Genomic DNA, 21,118 nt, shown 5'->3' with positions numbered 1-21,118 from the left:
CCAACACACTGAACCAGCACTGGCTAAATTCTAATCCCAGGATTCAAATCACAGATTGTTTAAAATCAATTAGAGAGTATGAGAAAAATAACAAGTAAAGGCAATAATGCTAAACAATCCTATCTTTAGAAAGATTTATGTAATATAAATTACTTAAATTTTATCCTAGATGCAGGGGCCCATTCTGCTGTTGCATAAGGAAAAAAAAAAAAAAAGCACAGTCATCCAACTCCGCTTCACCTCTCTCACAAGAGAAGAGAAATAATGACTAAAGGAGGCCAAGGCCTTCAGCCAGGTGCTAGCAAGGTTGTTTGTGTTAGCCTCATATATAAACCTTAATACTTCTTGAAGTGAGGAAACTGGAGGGAAGACATTTCTACTTGTATCATTACATTAGCCAGGAATACTTGTGTCTTGCTTGCTTCAAGATAATGGAAGAATGATCTCTGATATAAATAGGCATGCTTAAATAAAAGCTGGTTACCTGAAAGTACCCAAGCAATACTGAAGTAATATCACTGTAATAATTTCAACTCTATAATTTAAATATGTGCATTGATACAAATTATGGTGATTTAATAATACTGCTTCAAATATTTTTGAGTAACCAAGGATTCATCTTTAAGGAACATATTGAGAATAGTGAATTTATCGAAATGTATTAGTAAAAATGTCAACCTATTTGGTTGGCATTCAACATACTATTACTCATGATTAACTCATTTGGTTGAAATGTGGAATCCTTGTTCTTCTCTGTGAAAGTAAGCACTGAAAAGCAATTAAAAATAATTGTGTTTATGTTTCTTCATGACTTCAGTAACTATTAGTACCAGAAACACATGAAAAGTGAATACTTCCCTCCCCCACACTCCTGTTGCCAAGAGACATTATGCAAGACTTAACATTTGAGGTCTTTAACAACTACACAAAAAAGCCTTCTTTACACTTAACTATGAAGCAGTTTTTCACTGACATCATAAGAACTTAAGAAAGCTCACTTAACATTGAGTTATCATGCAAGACACTCTCATGAGCAAAAACTGGCCAAGGATAAGCAAATGCAAGTCTTGGATTTAAAAGAAACATTCCAGGTGTTCTGAACAGATTTACCTACTCTAACTTCATGTAAAGTAACAATCTGTTCATGGGTTCCAGTTTGGAGAAGTTCTGCTGTATCTGTTGATTTATTTCCAATCTATATTTATTATCATAAAATAACTGTACGTTATAATTCACTAAATCAAAATCCAGCATAAAATAAATTCTAATATACAGGCCACAGTTCTAGAACTTTATATTAGACCCCCATAAGTCCCATCTGATTGCTACAAAAAAGCAAGCTTTAAAATATTTTCAAGTTTATAGTTCTGTATAATACAACTGATAATGAAACTCTGAGTATTCTACAATACTATTAAAATAAAAAGTTCATACATTTCAAATCTAGATTTAAAGAAAAGCATGTTATCCATAGACTTAACCATGGATAACATGGGAATTTGTACATGAGGAGTGAGACTCAAGGAAGGAAACATGATTTTCAGACATTGCCTACCAATTTGCAAACATTGGTTAAAAAGGTTAAACTTTGTATTTTGTATAAACAAAAAGCAGGAGGGTGCTGAGTTCAGAAAGCAGGATAATCACACTCAGGCCTTGCATACAGGGTGAGTGTGGCTTATCGCTGAACTTTGCATTGTTGAAATGTGAGTTATTATGTTTGAATCCAACTGAGATAGGAAACCACAGTGAGTGATCCACAGTTCACAGAGCAACAACAAACCATGGGTCTCTTCATGGGTTGTTCCCAGTGAACCAGCCATGATTTGTTAGCAAAGCTGAATTCAGACAGCACAATAATCCATGTTTAAACAACAACCTGTAGTACATTCAATCTATGCCATAGGTTCAAGAAGTAATCCTGACGACCATCTGTGACAGAAACAATATAGTCAGGCTACAAAAGAGTAATCATACCATGCCTGAATAGACCAAAGTCTGAATTAAGCATTTCCCTGAACAGTAGTTCCTTTGCACAAACTTCTGACTTCATAGTGTGAGCAATTAGGTAATTAGCACCTTCATGGCTTGATTGTCCACACTGTGAAAGGAGGGTTATTCATATCTAGGCTAGTTAAGCAAATATGACTCTTCAAGACTGGTTCTTAATGTTATCATTTAGCAAGAACTCCTGTTGAGAGAAGTGAGGTTCATGACTGATATTCAGATACAAGAGTGCCTGTAGTAGAAGTAAGTCTGCATTTTAGCGTTTTTTTCGAATACAATGAAACAAATTGCAATGAAACAAAAACCTGCAGCATATCAGAATAATAATGTTGTCTGATAGCCACAATAAAAATTACATTTTTTTAAATCAAAGGATAAGATGCAATCTGACTGGATCTCTGGGTGATGAAGTTTTTACATGCAGCACTAATCTGGGCAAATAACCCAGAGATGGCCTGTTAAAGTATACACAAAATGGTTTTGCGGAAAATTCAGAGCAATACACTACTGTTGTAGCACGTAACTACATCATGAGAGAATGCAAAAAAGACTATGCTCAACTATCTTCCCATTTAAGTTGAAGGGACTTGGTGCTTATGACTGGCTTCATCATTCTTCATATGAACAAGATTTGAGAGTATATCTTACAGGAGTTTCAACATAAGCTGAAATTTCCAGAAAACACTAAGCACATTAACATATTATTTTTCTCCCTTACATCTTACCTGAAGTGTAAGGCGCTTAACTGCATTCCACACTACGCCAATAAATTCTTTCATTCTTTCCTCAGGACTTTTGCTGCAGCTTTCAGACAAGTTCAGCATTGCTTTTACTGGAACTGATAAAGGTCGTGATTCTTAAAGATAAAAGGGAGATACATGTCTGAGTCCACCATATTCTACTTGATACAAAATACAAATACAAAATAGCCCTGATCCAATTAAAATTAGCCATGACTAAACTCTACTGATATAAGCTTGTTCCATAACTTTTAATACATCATCTAACTTGAACTGTTTTAGGATCAGTCAGTGAATACTATGGACTTTTAAATGTTTCACACTCACAATTTCATTGAGATGATGGCTTCACTCAAACAACTTTCAAGAATTCTTACCAAATACAATGTAGATGTTAGCTTACTTTGCCAAGAAAATGCCAAGCAATGATATATAATCCAATAGCATCAAATTGTATCAAGACTCTTAAATATTTTCTTTTGTACAATGTGAAAAATGTAGAACATTCAAGAATATATGAATATCATATTTTCAGGACCATAATGAGTAGGATATAATGTGCAGGTAGCATTTTGCATTTTATTGGCTTAACTCTAGAACCTTGTCTAATATGATTACCTTAGTCTTTCTGTTTAGGAAATGCATAGTTTCCTCTTCTTTCCCTAAATGCCCTTGTCTGTCTCCACATTTATTATTTCTAAGGAGTGAAATCAGTTTTAGGTTCTTCATTCCAAAGTCTGTTTTTAAAACCAGATCAGATTTAATTCTGGGGTTCCAGTTAGCTCAGGTGTGCAATCTTTCCATTACTGCCTTTGCTAAGGTGTCCAACCAGTGCTGCATATATAAGGTTTTGGGGATGTTTATAGATAACATGATGCATGCACCAAGTTGTTTAAATAGCTAGAGTGATTACCCTATTTTGAAAGTATGTGATCTCTGCCCATAGTGAATTTCCAAGAACCCATGACTAAAGCAAGATCCTTATTTCAAAACTGGATAAATGTACTCACTTTGACTATTTTTTCCTCTTTCTCCTAAACTTATTCTGAATCTATCAGGTCTGACCACTGCATGGGTCATGTAATTTATTTTCTTAATGTTCCCCTGTAGACCTGCTTTTGCACTTTCTTGTTTTACTTTCAACAGGAGTTGTTTCCATTCATTGCTGCTCTCTGACAGTAATAAGTTATCTTAAATTACTGATGTACCTTCCACCAATTCTCACTCCTTCCTTTGATCATTATTTAGCTTTCCTTACAGTATGCTTTGTGAACAGATTGAACAGACAGGGAGATAAAATATGCCCTTCTGTGACAGCTTTGCATATAGGAAACCATTCTGTTTCTTCATTTCTCTCTCTAAATATTATCGTCTTTCCAGAATACTATGCAGGAGTTTCTCTGCCACTACCATTAAAAGGCATCCATCCTCTTCTGCTCATGTGACCGTTACTCCTTAAGAAGGTGGATGCATCTTAGTCTTCACTTTTGACCATTTTACCCTGGTTGAAGATGAGACCAGTGAGAGAGTCTGACTTCCTGGCGGCATTGCTCTTGGCTTCTTTGACACTCTCAGACCTCCTCACCATGTTAGGGTATGCAACCAAGAGGAGGCAAAACACACCACCCTCATTTTAATGAGGCAAATTTGCAGTTAGATTTATAGCTAAAACATATCCAACTACATCTTGACATGGTATTCTGTGAAAAAAAGTTTTTATTACTTGTAGAGCTATTATTTACTATTGTTTGCTAATCTAGAATTTACCAGAATCTTTTTTCAGTCAGCCTTTAGGGCTCAGGAAAATTACTTTGCATAATACTGGCATAAGGGCAAAAAGTTTGTAATCACTCATGGTATCTCTGACCAGCTCACAAATATGTTAACACAAAAAGTAAGCATTGCATTGTGCTCTTCATCAGAAAGAATTAAACCCCTTTTTGTAGTTACTAGTATGCAAGATGAAAACAGAAACTATATAAAACAGTGTGGTTGAGCTTGTTTTGATGGATTACTGCCAGTATGTGAAAAGTACACAGGAAAAAGTTCTTTTCTTACTCTAAATCTTGGGGGAAGTATCAGATTCAAATAAAAATGTTGTACTCTTTTCTTTCTAGTTAACACTGTTCATCCTTCTATAGCACCCTTGTCGAAGCATTAATTGCACAAGAAGGACACACAATTAGTAGTCCTTCAAATCAACTGAAATATGTAATCTACTCATTGCTTCTCAATGATTTATCAGCTGACAATGTATTTTCTCAGCCTGCAAAATCTAGAATTTCAAGAAAACATTAAGACTCAAGTTTTCCATTCTAATGATACATTTTGTTGTTTTAAACCCAATAAACAGATGAGTAAAAAGGGTCACACTCTGAATCTTGTAGAACTGCCCAGACAAAATTATCAGTATACAGGATAGATAATGATATGGAAATAGATGTTATCCAGATGGCAAACCAGTTGCTTTCATGAAGCAGTGGACGGATCAAGGACCATATAGTCATTCAGGACCTCTATTATCAGATGAAATGGTTTATCTCATAGTTGTCCAGGATGGATCATAAGACAGTGTCCTTCCTGAGCATTATAAAAGAATAGGAATACAAAGATGTATTGTTTCTATGAAGGGGGATGTATTTGAGGTTCTTTTAGGTAATAGGACAGCAATTTCTTCCCACAAAATCCTGATTGGGTATTTTGACTGAATTCTATTGTGTAGCCTTTCCAGCCTGTTTACAGGGATCAGGTGTCCTTAATTATGCTTTCTATGCCTCAAGGAAAGGGAAAATTCTGTGAAGTGTAAGGAGACTCAAAGGTGTCATCACACAAAGGCCTGAAAAATGGGGGAGGGGGATTACTATCACCAGAGAACAGGAAGACCACCATATTGAAAAAGATTACTGTCAGGAATGTTGTTACTGGAATGACAGTCGAGAGGAGAATATGGTCCAGAGTCTCATCACTGATGGAGCCTAACAGTGCCTCTCTCTCATAGGGGAAGTCTTGAATTCATGATTTTGCTTCCAAGGAGAGGCCCACAGAATGTAGCCATGCATGCTGATGAAGGCTGCGGCCATACTGCACTGACTGGGGCAGATTTCACTCAGAGGAAAAGCAGGTTGCTTACCTGTAACTGATGTTCTTCGAGTGGCCATTTGTGCATTCACACATATAGGTGCTGCGCCTGCACAGTGCCTAGGCCGGAAGATTAGAAAGTTAACGGTTTTTGGCGGGAAAACTCCGCTCCCCTCCCCCTCAGTGGTATAAATAGGGTGAAGTGTCTGCCATTTTACTCAGTCTTGAAGACCGAATGTTCGCCCCCTTGGGGTTTAAAGCATATGACAGTAAGCGTCAACCGTACCAAAATATTAAAGTATGGTACTGAGAAAAAAATTCATCCACTCACCAGCACCAAGCAGGGCCGGCAGGTGGGTTGTGTGAATGCACAGATGGTCACTCGAAGAACATCAGTTACAGGTTAGCAACCTGCTTTTCTTTGTCATGGCCTCTGTGCATCACACATATGGGTGATTAGCTAGTTTACCAGACTCGGAGGAGGGAGGTGTCGTTAGCAAAGAACAGATGAGAGAACTGCTCTGCCAAAAGAGCAGTCCTGTCTGGCACGGACATCCAGCCAATAATGCTTGGCGAAAGTGCATGGAGCGGCCCATGTTGCAGCTCTGCAGATATCTTGAAATGGAACCCCCGTGGCAAAGGCAGACGAAGTTGCTACTGCTCACGTAGAATGACCTCTTGGAAACATAGGTAAGTCTATTTTTGCTAGCTGGTATGCCAGGACGATAGTTTCGACAATCCACTTAGAAAGTCTCTGAGATGTGACCGGGGACCCTTTGTCATGCTCGGAATACTTAACGAAGAGTCTATTAGAACGACGGAAGGATTCTGTATGAGATTTGTAAAAAGCCAAGCAGCGTCAAACATCGAGAGTGTGAAGAGACCTTTCTATCGGATTAGAAGGCGATGGAAAGAACACAGGTAAAACAATCTCCTGACTCATGTGGAATGGCATAGCCACCTTAGGCAGAAACAATGAATCCATCCGAAGAATGACCTTTTCCTTATGGAAATTCAAATACGGTGGGTCTATTCAAAGGGCACAAAGTTCGCTAGCTCTCCGAGCTGATGTGACTGCTATAAGGAAGGCCGTTTTCCAAGAAACAAGGCGTAGGTCAACTGTCACCAAAGGTTCGAACAGAGGCTTTGTAAGCACCTGAAGTACTACGGAAAGACTGCATGTTGACATAGCAGGACAAATGGAAGGGTGTAAATTATGTAATCCCTTAATGAAACGATGAACCAAAGGTTGAGAGAAGACCAATGAGCCTTGTACAGCACCACGATAATGTGATAAGGCAGCTGCGTAAACTTTAATGGATGATAGCTTAAGTCCTGAGTGGTACAGTTCCAGGAAGAATTGTAAGATGTTCTCAATCGAAGCCATTCCAAGAGCAAATGAATGGCGTTCAGCAAAAGATGAGACTCTCTTCCATTTCGCCGCATAAGACCGATGGGTGGATTGTCTTAAATCATACTCGAGAATCGCTTGAATTTCCAGATCGAAAGCTGTCGGCACCGAAGCGGTCCTCGTTGAATTCGAGGGAGGAGTCGTTTGTACAGTTCATCGAGCCGGGTTCGCCGGTACTTGAGATGTCATCGGTATCGAGTCAGTTGCATGATTTAGCTGATGCACCAGGCCGTCAGCTTCAATGAGGTCAAGTCTGGGTGCCAGATTGCCCCGTTCTGCTGTGTTAACAACTGAGGAATTGTTGGGAGCCGAAGGAACATTCTGCTGGATAGTCGAAGGAGAGTGGTAAACCAAGGTTGTCTCGGCCACCATGGGGTTATTAATATCCCTGTGGCGTTGTCTTGAACTATTTTCGATGCCACTCTTGTTAGAAGTGGGATCGGAAGGAACACGTAAAAAGTCATATTGTACCAGGGAATCATGAGAGCATCTCCTGTCGATCCCGATCCGATACCCGCTCTCAAACAATACCGATCGCATACCCTGTTGTCTCGGGTAGCGAACAAGTCTATGTCTGGGTATCCCCATAAACAGAAGAGGTTTTCGCAAAGTTGCCTGTCCAACTCCCACTCGTGGGTTGTTGACATCTGTCTGCTCAGCGTGTCCGCTTCTACGTTGTCGGTTCCTGCCAAGTGAACCGCTATAACTAGTATGCCCCTTGGGATACACCAATCCCAAATTTCCATCGATAGACGGGCTAGAGTTGGTGACTTTGTCCCGCACTGCTTGTTGATGTAAAAAACAGCAGCGATGTTGTTCAATGCAATCTGGACAACTTGACGGCATAGTACAGTCTCGAAAGATTTGAGAGTGTTGAAAATCACCAGAAGTTCGAGGAAGTTGATATGCTTCATTGTTTCTTGTCAGTTCCAAGTCCCTTGGACCCAAAGTCCTGAACATGCTGCACCCCATCCGAATAGGGATGCTTCGGTGTACAGGGTTGTTGTTGGTTGAGGCGGTCGAAACGGAACGCCAATATATAGGTTGTCTGGAACAGTCCACCAAGTCAAAGTACACAGGATTGACGGCGGGATCCGGATCAGCTTGGTGGGAGAATCCCGCTGCAGGTGAAATGATCTGTTGAAAAACAGCTGTATGGGCCGCAGACGCAGTCTGGCGTATGGAACAATGGCAACTGCAGTAGCCATGTGCCCCAGGAGTCTCTGGATGGTTATGGCTGGTACCATTCTGTGTCGCTGGATTCGATGAATATGGCTGCAGAGAGTATCTCAACGGTTCGGAGGAAGAAAGGCTCTCTCCTGAGTAGAATCGAGGCGTGATCCGATGAAGTCGATGACCTGAGTGGGAATAAGGGACACAATGAGCCAATCATCCAAATACGGGTATATTTGTATGCTCTGAGTCCGTCAGTGTGCACACACTGGAGCCATACACTTTGTGAAAACTCTAGGAGCAGTAGCCAGGCCGAAAGGCAAAACACTGAATTCGAATATATCTGATCCGACAGTGAAACGTAGAAAGCGCCTGTGAGAAGGATGGATGGAAATATGGAAGTAAGCATCCTTCAGTGAGGCGAAACAATCCTTTCTCCTCAGCAACGGAAAGATATTTTGTAGAGTGGTCATCCAAAACTTCTTAGGTTTAATGTACCTATTAACATTTCGCAAGTCCAGGATTGGACGAAGACCACCGTCCCGTTTCGGGACCGTAAAATATCTGGAATAGAATCCATGCAGTCCCTCAGAGTGGGAGAGCTGTTGAATCTCTCCTTTACGAAGTAGCTGGTAGACATAGTACCGAAGAGCAGGGTGTAAAACGAATCAGACTCGACGGAGGAACGACATCGAATTCTATCCTATATCCGAACTGGATGATGGACAACACCCACTTATCAGATGTAATGGACTCTCAAATGGGGAGTCGGCTTTGGAGCCAGTTCCCAAAAGGAAGAGGGGAAGGTAGGGACTGGAGAGAGAAAATGATCCGCCCTGACTGTCAATGTTGGCGCTTCTTGGTGTCGAAACATCGACGGCCCTGGGAGAAGCGTTGTTGTGGCTGCTGTCTTCGACGTTGCTGTCTCTGCTGGTACTGCTGTCAAGGCTCATATTGCTGTCGGTAGGAGGATCGAGGCCATTGCCACTTACGTTTTTGCTGAGGAAGCTCCATGCGGCGTGCGGTCATGCGTGATTTGTGGATCGACTTCAGCTTATGGTCGGTCTTCTGGTAGAAAAGTCCGGTGCCGTCAAATGGCATTTCCTCGATCCTCCTCTTCATTTCGTCAGGAAAATTACAATTACCTAGCCACGTGTGGCGCTGCAGAGAAATGGCACTGACAAGGGCCCTCGAGTCAGTGTCCACATGGCGCCTGGCATTGGAGAGCTGTTGTATCGCCACCTGCATAGCCTCCTTTATGAAGACTCTGGCCAAGTCTGTTTGGTGGTCTGGAAGGGAGGAGGCAACGTTATCCAGCTTTTGCATTATGAAGTACTGGTAACGTGCCAACATTGCTTCATAATTCAATATGCAAAGGCTAAGCCCAGAGGCCGCATAGACCCGATGCGCAAGCATATTGATTTTCCTCCCTTCCTTGTCACGAGGGGCCATGTGACCCTTCGACTCCCTGCCCTGGGAGGACTCAACCACCACTGAGATCGGCTTTGGTGACAGAGCAGGAATGGGATGCCGTCCTCCCGAACCCGGTACATGGCGTTGTACCAATGAGACGTAGCCTGTGGTTGAGCCGGTTGATCCCAGGGCTGGACCATAGCCTGGCGAAGTGTCGTGATGAGTGGGAGGGCTATGGCTGCGGACTGCTCTCCCCTGACGATGTCGTAAAAGCGATCAGTACTGGGACCGGGGCAATGATGGGCCTCGATCTCCAGAGACCGAATGAGGCAGGAGATGAGCTCCGCAAAGGTGACATGTGGTTCGTCAGGGGATGCAGGCCCTGACGAACCACATCAGGAATCATAGAATCAACCTCCAACTCATACTAGTCTTCGTGGTAGCAGTGGCAGTTGCTAGAAGATGAGGTTTCCAGAGACGTTGGTCGTCCTCTCTCCACCTCCCTTGGGACCGATGGTGACTGATGGTCCCGTGGGCAAAAGGCATATGGTTGGTATTCACCCCAGCTGGGGAAACCACCATAGCCACGCATTGGCCAATCCTCATCTCGGTGCTCAGATGAGTGACTTCGGTGTCTGAGAGGCAATGGCGAATCTGCAGGTGGCTCAGCTGCGGGCATCAGAGTCGGAGAGCGTTCCCTCGGTGGGGAGTCTCTGATCTCTCCATCAGAAATGGACTCCCTAAGCAGCTCCTCCAGCTGTTGAGCAGGCGCACTCTCAGGCCGAATAGATTGTCTGGGGGATCCCGGCGGGGTCAACTGCATTGCGGATTGCAGGGCCGGTCCCGAGGGAGTCGGTACCGCAGTGGCGGTCGGTATCGAAAAGCCCGATGAACCCGAACCATGATCTTTGGGATGGTCAGGTTTTTTGCCCTTACGGGCGGGCTTGTCTGCTTTTCCCTTCCTCAGCTTCTTGTGCGCAGAGGGCTTGTCTGAGCCAGTATGTTTACGCTTCTCCTGTTTTTTGGCTGGGGGAGAAGATAACTGCTGGGCCTCCATAGAGGTGGCACCTTCATCCGCAGGACGCTTTGGAGGGGCAGCAGAAGCCGGAGCAGGATGCTTCAAAGGCACACCAGTGGTAGAGGTGGCACGCTGAGAGGCCAAGGCCGAAGAGGAGCCAGGCCTGAAGACCAATTGGTCCGATTGCATCAAGGCCTGGTCCCATAGGAGTTTGCAGAGACGATTCTCCGTTTTCCCTAGCTTGCTTGGTAAACACCAAGCAGTGGCCGCATTTGTCGGTTCTATGCCCCTTGCCAAGGCAGAGGAGGCATAGGTTGTGCGGATCCACAGGCAACATTTTGGAACTGCATTCAATGCATTTGCAGAATGCCACTCGCCGCGCCAACACGAAATAGAAAGGAGAAGACAGTGCAGAGGGTAAGATAATATTTTTGGGTTGTTTTTTTTTTAATATGAACGAAAGGTTTGAAGAAAGGACGGGTTAAGAGAAAAAGCCTGGAGTATAAGAAGTTAAAGACAAGATATATGAAAAAATGTAAAACGAACAGTGAACACGAGGATCTAAGTGAGAGACGAACAGGCACGAGGCACAGCAAATGGCAGTCGCAAAGACTGATAAAATGGCGGACACTCCACCCTATTTATACCACTGAGGGGGAGGGGAGCAGAGTTTTCCCACCAAAAACCATTAACTTTCTAATCTTCCGGCCTAGGCACTGCGCAGGCGCAGTGCCCATGTGTGTGATGCACAGACGCCACAACGAAGAATCACTGCTATGCTGCCACGAAAGCCTAGTAGTTGGAAACCCGTATCAGTAATGCTGTCACAGAATAAGTACAGTGATCCAGTGCTATCAATGTCCTGCTGACACAATCCATCAACATGGTGTGCAGCTTCTGATATGCCTTGCCTTGACAGGTCTTCATTTAAATAGTTAAGTATTAGACCCCAAATGGGCCTTAGGAAGTCTGAGCAAAAACAAAGCTAGTGGAGGTGACAGTATTCCAGCTGAGCTATTCAAAATCTTAAAAGACGATGCAGTAAAAGTGCTACACTCAATATGCCAACAAATTTGGAATACTCAACAGTGGCCACAGGATTGGAAAAGGTCAGTTTACATTCCCATCCCAAAGAAGGGCAATGCCAAAGAATGCTCTAACTACCGCAGCATGGCATTCATTTCACATGCTAGCAAAGTTATGCTCAAAATCCTACAAGCTAGGCTCCAGCACTATGTGGACCGAGAACTACCAGAAGCACAGGCAGGAATTCAAAGAGGCAGAGGAACTAGAGATCAAATTGCCAACATACGCTGAATCATGGAGAAAGCCAGGGAGTTCCAGAAAAACATCTACTTCTGCTTCATTGACTATGCTAAAGCCTTTGATTGTGTGGATCACAACAAATTGTGGCTAGTTCTTAAGGAAATGGGAGTACTAGACCATCTTATTTGTCTCTTGAGAAACCTATATGTGGGTCAAGAAGCAACAGTGAGAACTGGACACGGAAGCACTGATTGGTTCAAAATTGAGAAAGGAGTTTGGCAAAGCTGTATACTGTCGCCCTGCCTATTTATCTTATATGCAGAGCACATCATGAGAAAGGCAGGCCTAGATGAATCACCAGTTGGAGTTAAGATTAAGATTGCTGGGAGAAATATTAACAACCTCAGATACACAGATGATACCACTCTCATGGCAGAAAGTGAAGAGGAACTAAAGAGCCTCTTGATGCGGGTGAAGGAGGAGAGCGCAAAAGTTGGGTTGAAACTCAACATTAAGAAAACTAAGCACCTGGAATCCGGTCCTCTCACTTCCTGGCAAATAGATGGGGAAGAAATGGAGGTAGTGACAATTTTTTTTTCCTGGGCTCTAAGATCACCGCAGATGGGGACTGCAGCCAAGAAATTAAGAGACGCTTACTCCTGGGGAGGAAAGCTATGGCAAATCTAGATAGCATACTAAAAAGCAGAGACATCACCCTGCCAACAAAAGTGCGTATAGTCAAGGCTATGGTTTTCCCAGTTGCAATGTATGGCTGTGAAAGCTGGACCATAAGGAAGGCTGAGCACTGAAGAACTGAGGCCTTTGAATTGTGTTGCTGGAGGAGACTCCTGCGAGTCCCCTGGACAGCAAGACGATCAAACCAGTCAGTCCTACAGGAGATCAACCCTGACTGCTCTTTAGAAGGCCAGATCCTGAAGATGAAACTCAAATACTCTGGCCACCTAATGAGAAGGAAGGACTCCCTGGAGAAGAGCCTAATGCTGGGAACAATGGATGGCAAAAGAAGGGGACAGCAGAGGATGAGGTGGCTAGATGGAGTTACTGAGGCAGTTGGTGTGAGCTTGAGTGGACTCCGGGTGATGGTGGAGGACAGGAAGGCCTGGAGGAATGTTGTCCATGGGGTCAACATGGGTCAGACACGACTTCGCAACAAACAACAACAACAACAGACTCCAAGAGGAAAAGAACTCAAATTTCCTTAAATTAGGCAGTGTCAAAAATGCCTTTGTTCAAGATTGTTTTAAGGACCTGAAGAAGAACTGGACTGTCACTGGTATGGGGCTTGAAGATTAGGTTAATAATTAGGGCAGGGGGGAATTTGATATCTAGTCACAATGACTTGGTTATCTGTAGGATGTTCTGCTTAAGGATGGACTTCATTGATTAGAGACAAGACCAGTTGGTGGAAATGTTAGACACTTCTTAATTGGTCTGTATGCATCACCTATTGTCTCCTTACAGGGTCAAAGATTTCCCCTTCAATCTGCTCCCCTCCCAATTCTAAAATGCCTTCTTTCTTTTCCAAGGCAGGCTGGTTCTCACTCCCCATCTGTGTGTCTTCACATGGTATCCTTGGTATCAGACATATTCCAACACAGATTTATGCTTCCAATCCTCCAAAACAACTCAGGGTAATTTACATTAGTCCATTGCTTCTTATCCCTGCAAAAACTCTTGCGTGGCAGATTATTAGACTGACATACTGCATGAGGATCTGAACTCATTTTCCCATGACTAAATTTCTTTCTTTATTTAGGATATTTCTAGGCCGTACATCACTTTCATCTCTGCATGGCTTACAATAAAATAAATGCAACTCTGTGCCCTATATCATCCAATTTCTTGCTTGCACTGCATTGTTGATGACTTAAGGAGCAATCCTATGCTATTTAGGATATCCCACAATCCTAGCATGCCCCAACCATCAGGCTTATTTTCTGTCTAAAGACAGTCTTTTAGAGAAATCAACTTTAAAAGAAAATCTGACCATTTAGATTGTAGAAAATGGAAATTAATCTCTCCATAGCAGTGTGCTATAGAGGTTAAAGGTGCAGGACTGAGCATTCTAATCCGCATTTAGCCATGGAGCTAACCAGGTCATACTTTGGGCCAGTCAAAGACTCTCAGCCCAACCTACCTCACAGGGTGATTGTTGTGAGGATAAGATTGAGAAGAGGAGGAGAATTATGTAAACCACCTTAAGTTCTTTGAAAGGAAAAAAGATGGGATAAAAATATAATAAAGAAGCAGAAATAAACAACAGAAATACATTTCAATATTCTTGAATCTGCTGGCATGCACAATTTCAAAAAGCAAAACTGCAAACCAAGCATACCTGTTACAGTTTTTGTTTTGACAGGGCTGCTGGCATATTCAGAGGCCTGATTTGATTGTTGCTTAGCCAAAGGTGTGCTTCCAACTGACACCTCATCCTCTTTTTTCCTGGTTACTGGTGTCCCAAGAGAAACAGATCCAGGCTGTTGGGGGGGGGGGGGCAAAGTGACTATAAGTACCATATAGGAAAAGAAATTTCATATCATAGAAACAGTGTTAAAAGTAGTTACACCTTCACTAAACATTTTTTTAAAGGGAAAAGACTGATTAAATAATTAAGGGCACAGAAAGAAGTCCTACAACTACCAGCACTCCACAGCCAGTAACAGGAATTGCAGGACTTTTTCCCATTTAAACATACATAGGATTAACTCATAAATCACACAATAACAAGAAAGCAAATTAAGAATTAAACATTGGAATGCTTAAATAGCCAGATTTTTTTGCATATGCCTCTTCCATATATATTGTCCTTAACAATTACAGAAAATAATTTGAAGCATGATTTAACATACAAAAGATGCCTTTAAAAGGCAATTTAAAACTGCTGAAGAAAACTTAAGTTCTGGAGTGCAGCGCCAGCCCTGTATTCATTCAGCAGCTGGGGGACTCAAATAAACCTGTACAATCACGGCAATTGTGTCAGTTAGCTTTAAAGTGGTGGAGGAAAGGGAATCAGGGATAACTGAATTCAGCCTACCACCATTCTCCCTCTCCTCAACAGGTGTTTGGTGCTATTTTCAGTCTTCTAATATGGTCCCAGGTCCTCCTCCAGTATATTTTACTCTGCCACTCCTCTTTTTTCCATCTCATTTTCCATTTCTTCCCTACCTCAGGCACTGAGAGATTGTTAAATCTGTTCTGCCTGAATTTCACAAATTATCAGGCAACTGTTTTGTCATTACCAGGTGCCATTCATTCTGTCATGAAATTGGGGATGGGGGTCATTTTTCCAAGCTTACATTTAAGTGCACTCATGCAAATATGCTCTTGACGGAATATGCAAAAATCTCAAAATGCACATTTTCACAATTTCAGCTATGGGGAAAATGTACTTTTCATTGTTTGTATATTTTTTTCTAGGACTGTATCTGTATTTGCTAATAAAATTCTGGAAAGTAAATCCCTGGTCTGCAAGCCAAAAAAATTCATGAGACTTGGGGAAAGCTGGTCCTCTGCAGAATCCACAGATTGGATTCCTAGAAATCCAAGATTCCTACCTCCCCACAACAGTCCATCAGCCACTGAGCATGCTCAGTGAAGTAAATGCCACCAGTGTGTCTGGTCTTTTAAAAAAGTTTTTTGTATGTTTGAAAACCTTGAGGTTCCCTTATCCCTGCTGAACCCTCCTCTTGTCTGTGTGTGGTATTGTTTCAGCTTTCCTTATGATCAGCACCATGCCTGAACACTGGAAATAAAGGGAGCAATATCATCAGGTCATAACAAGGACTGCAGGATCCCACAATTCACAAATGAGTAACATATACTATATATGAAGAGCTCTTTTTTCACTCGAATGGAATGTCATAATTACAACTGAGTCCTTACGCAATTCCTCTAAAGTTACATATACTTACGACTGTGTATAAACCTTGCATGCAGCATCCAACAAATAACAAGCAACAGTAAGAGCTATATTGACAGGTGATGATGATAACAATGATGATAAATTAGTACAGAGAGTTATGTCCCAGTAAATTGTTACAGATTATTATTCAACCAGTTGTATAATGCAGGCACCTGAGTCACAAGCATTTTGTTATTGTTGCATTAGAGCTACAGTATAATTAAATTGCTAAGAAGTGAGAAACCACACATTTCATCAGATATCTGCTTGGAAACAAATTTGTGAGAAGATAAACTGCTTCTCCTGATCTAAAACAGAACACAAATAGAGAAAGAAAGAAAATGCCTCAAACTGAAAAAAGACCAAATATTAAAGTAACTTCCATATCCTAAATACTATCAAATTTTTGGAGCACTCCTTTTCTCTGTCAGAATAGTTCAAGATCTTCAGTTAAAACAGTGTAATAGAGATTAAAATCATACTTGCAATTTGTACACTATAATTTCAAGGGAACCAATAGCAGGGTTTTCTAAGTGGCACAATTTATAAGTTTGTCAGTGAAACAGTCTTGAGTTCACCAATCTTTGGAGATGGAGAAAATCAGACATGAATAATTGTCCTGAGACAACACACAGTGTTCCCACAGTGCATCATATAAAGGGTTGAAACTTGCTAACAGTCCACTCAATACTTGTACTTTTCATTTGTACTACTTTATTTCTGAAAATGTTTAAAAATGTAGCATTGGTGCAGCATTGCAAGAAAGAGAATGAGTTGTTATCTAGGCAATCACTGAGCTGCTTTAAGACAAGCCTTTAGAAAAGCCTTAATGCCTCCTCTGCAATATTGGAATGATAGTGCTGCAAAGTAATGGGTAAAATTCTTAGATTGACATCCAAAAAACCCAGACCCATCAAACTGCTCAGGAAACTGCAACACTGGGGACAAGTATAACAAAAAAGGTCATTTGTTTTGTGCAAGGGAATTAAGAATGCACTAGCTGTACAGCATGCTTCCAATTCCACTGAAAGATACCTCTGCCAGAGGCCAGGGAAGCATGACAGCAGTTAGCTTCTGGTACTAAACCATAAGACTGGGTGATCCCCTGTGCTGGCATCTGGAGTCTAGCTCCCAACTATCTCTCTTCTACAGGATAAGTGTATCCAATAAGGCTTATAAAAGCCTTACATATCATTTTAACTCTATAGTAAACTTGTGGTTTAAACATCATTTCTAATTCTCATAAAATTCAAAACTGACTTGTTAAAAAGTACAAAACAAATGAAAAAAAACTTCTCTTTTTCCAACTACTGAATGCACTATTTCCAAGAGTGTGACTATGCCAAATACTGAAAACCTGACAAAACATGTCATGACTAGTTTGATACAAAATATGTCTTGAAAACATAATATTAACTTTGCTATCATGGTAGAGATGGATCAATATTGTATGGTATGCTATTTGAAATGAGAGAAAAACAAAGATGATCACAGCCAGAGAAAGCTGGAAAAAATTATGGCTATATATTGAGTGCTGATCTGGACAATGAAACAGCTGTTTCATCTTTGCTTACTAAACTCAGGCTTGAAGTTGATGCTGATGACACCCAATACAATTTTGCCAGTTTTTTGGCATAGCTGGCTGTAACTATAAAGTAAATGAAAGATCAATCTTAAACCGGGTGGAAAATGATCAAGCTGTTGAATTTTAGCCACAAACTGGCATGGAAATTACAGCTGGGGGATATGCCAAATGACAACTGCACTACAGCTGGATAACATGAAGATTCTGATTGCAAGTGAAGTCACATTGATGTACACATGGCCACCTTGGCATAAAAAACAACACCCTTCTAGCTCCTAACATAATATTAAGCAACTGGACTATATTAAAGATTCAAATTATTCAATTTAGCTATGCTAATCATGTAATTTTCGTAACTTCTGAGAAAGCCACTTAATGAGGAATAAAAACAGTAATGATTGTAAGGTGGTGGTGATTAGACAGTCTGCATGAAATGAAAGAATTGTGCAAAGTCTTACAGATGTTTTTAAAAAACCTCTTAGCTCTCTGAAATAAAAAATATAGCTTCATTTTAAATCTGAAAATGCTATTTCATTTTTAACCCTGCTTTAACAGGGATAATAGAAAATATATAGGTAAGATGATTTTAGCTATGAACTATAATTATCAACACTGATTGTAACCACATTTGATATTTATCAGTGTGTTTTTTTAAAAGAATGTTCATCACATCCTTATCTACCTACAGAAGTTGTTAATAAATATATTTGATTCTTAACTGTTATTGAAACTTGTTTAGCTTATTTTCCTGTTCTTCAATACAAAGTGTGGTTGAATTTTAACTTAAGTATTTTAAAATGAGGCAAAACTATTTTTATTTAAGTATGGGATGGTATAGAAAAGTTTTAAATAAAAAAATAAAAAATAATAATTTTGCCATAGCCCTATGTTTTGGGATAAAATATTAATAAAGGAGTTATCTGTCTATACCAAAGAGTCAGAAGAATAACTGTGGAGAAGCTGAGTACCCAAAAAAAAAAATAAATCTCCTCCTTTCTACAAATATATCCTAAAAACAAACTATGGTAGATTATATGACAGATAATGTCATAAAGTAGTTTCAGAATCAGTTTGGGACTGGATATGGAAAAAAACAAGGACACACAAAAATAGTATCACCAAGATCTGATCAGATTGCTAATATTACTTTATTCTGCTTCACAGAATTATCTAGTCCAATAACTCACATGAATTTTCCGAAAAATGCACCTTTTAAAAATAAGTCGAAACATCTGGAACATTATGCATGTTAGTTGGAATTAAGTTGTATACATACTCAGAAAGGGATGGATGAACTATCTGAATAATCTGATTTTATGGCTTAGAAGGCTATGTGATAATAGAGTTAGGCAATTTTGATCTTCAAAAGTGAAGGCTCCTACACAATGCATATTATCTCATCAATGAATTATTTCTAAAATTGCCCAAAAGGTAACAAATTAATCCAAGTAAAATTTCACCTTATTTGAAACTGTTAACAGAAACAGTTTTGCATTGGGGGTAAAAGAGAGCCAGTGTGGTGTAGTGGTTAAGAGTATGGTACTGGGACTCAGTTATGGAGCTAGCTGGGCGATTTTGGGCCAGTCACAGACATTCAACCTAATCTACCTTGCAGGGTTGTTGCTGTGAGGATAAGATTAAGGGGAAGAAGAAGAGAACTATTGCTTAAATTATAAGTTCCTTGCAAGAAAAAAAGGTGGAATATAAATGAAGTTAAATTGATTAAATAAATAAATAAAACTGAACAAAAGAAAGAGTAGCAATAGCTTGCATCACCAATTTCACTTACACAGAATATACTGTTACTTTAATAGTTCACAATGATAAACTTGATTCATGACTCAAACTGCGAAAACAACAGTAAAAGAAAGGCACATGAAAATGAAAATAAAATCTTACACCTATAAAAATATAGCACCACAGCTCTTTCTTGTTACAGACACAAATGAAGACATGTCAGATAACAAACAGCAAGTACTGAAACTCAATTTCCTTCAAAACATTTTAAAGGTATTTTAAAAGTAGAAATCTAGACTTTGACTCTGGGCCAGGCGTTGACTCACAGGGTGGATGTTGTGAGGACAGGATTGAGAAGAACAGGAAGAGAATTATGTAAGCCATCTTGAGTTCCTTTGAAGGAAAAGGGGTGGAATATAAATAGGACAAATAAATAACTTTATCTCAGGCACATGATTTAACAATCTTATTAGGCAGCATTAGGTCTAGCTCCTGGATGTGAGACCACATGTGAACACTATGACCTGGTTTGCACATAATAAAAATCCATAGATTGTTTAACCCAGGGACTGTCATGGCCATACAGCAACAGATACGGCTGCTTGTTATGGGTGGACTGGGTATATGTACCCCACTCTGAGTTCCATGGAGGAAAAGTATGATCTAAATGTGATAACATGAATAAAATACAACTTACGCATCTGTTAAAAATGGATAACTGCAATCAGTTTGAAGGGGCTTAAGGAACATTTTTATTCCATGTCTGGAGTATATTCCTCAGGTACAGAGCTCACATACATACTCTCCTTACCAAGTAACTAACATGCCTCTCACACAAGAGAATGAAACTAAAATCTAGTTAAGGTTTGATGACTGATTGGTTACATTTATACCTTGCCTTTTTTCTTCCTACAAAGAACACAAGGCACCTTACATGGTTCTCTTTTTCCTTTTATAAGCGCAATCTGAATTGTCCCACTGACTTCAACCATCTTTAGCCATATATATTAGAAACGTATTACAAAAGTGATTGTTTCTGTCAGAAAATTTACACACTATGCAAGACAAAGAAAAGAAAAGTGAGGGTATAAGAGAAAGCTTTAATAAAGAAAAACAAGAGTAGTGTGTATCCTTGAGAACTACAGGATGACAAGCAATATAGAGATGACCTATAATTATACATGGAGCCTACATCAAGAAATTTGCAGTACTGATAACTCTCAGTAGTTTCATTTGTAAACACGTGACTCACAATGGGAGTCTGAAGCTATAAAGTCATCTGAAATACTAATACAGTTGTTCCTTTTGTTTCTCTACACTAGTCTCCTTCATCAACTGAATATCACACAGCACCACTCCCAGAATTAAGGTATGAACATTTGTAATTAAAGCCTGTAAGTTTGGGTTGTCTCCACATTCTGGTACTTTGCATGATCAGAGTTCTAAATCTTAGGTTTATGGGGCAAATGAACACCTATTGTATGGTGTGAAGAGGGCTTTTGTGTCTAATTGATCTCTTCCAGGAAACTGCATTTCAAGGATTAACAAATATAGAATAGTTCATTATTTTAAATGCAGATAGTTTCTTGATGTAGACCAGATGGTTACAATAAAAGATATATGGACTTAGGCTTTCTTTCTTCTTTTAAACAGTCAAAAATGGTATAGAATGCACAATAATTACATGGTTTTTATTTAACCTTTTTATGCATTGCTGTGGAAAACAAAGCCACAAGCAAGTATTATGGGGTTTATTTTCAAAGCTGAT

General features: G+C 40.4%; 1 protein-coding gene across 1 annotated transcript in view; it reads right to left on the bottom strand.

Moving 5' to 3' along the window:
- Window positions 1-21,118, bottom strand: part of VPS13B (vacuolar protein sorting 13 homolog B) — a gene marked incomplete at its 5' end in the record, with an annotated part of 380,746 nt that overhangs the window by 264,618 nt on the left and 95,010 nt on the right. The window contains 2 exons of the mRNA XM_044421459.1: window positions 2,733-2,863; window positions 14,463-14,604. Coding sequence (XP_044277394.1) covers window positions 2,733-2,863; window positions 14,463-14,604 — 273 coding nt within the window. The remainder of the gene's footprint in view (window positions 1-2,732; window positions 2,864-14,462; window positions 14,605-21,118) is intronic.

Source organism: Varanus komodoensis, unplaced genomic scaffold (genome assembly GCF_004798865.1).
Source record: "Varanus komodoensis strain SLA01 unplaced genomic scaffold, ASM479886v1 scaffold12, whole genome shotgun sequence".
Classification (NCBI taxonomy): Eukaryota; Metazoa; Chordata; class Lepidosauria; order Squamata; family Varanidae; genus Varanus; species Varanus komodoensis.
The sequence above is the reverse complement of the archived record's forward strand: the minus strand, read 5'-3'. Positions and strand labels throughout refer to the sequence as shown.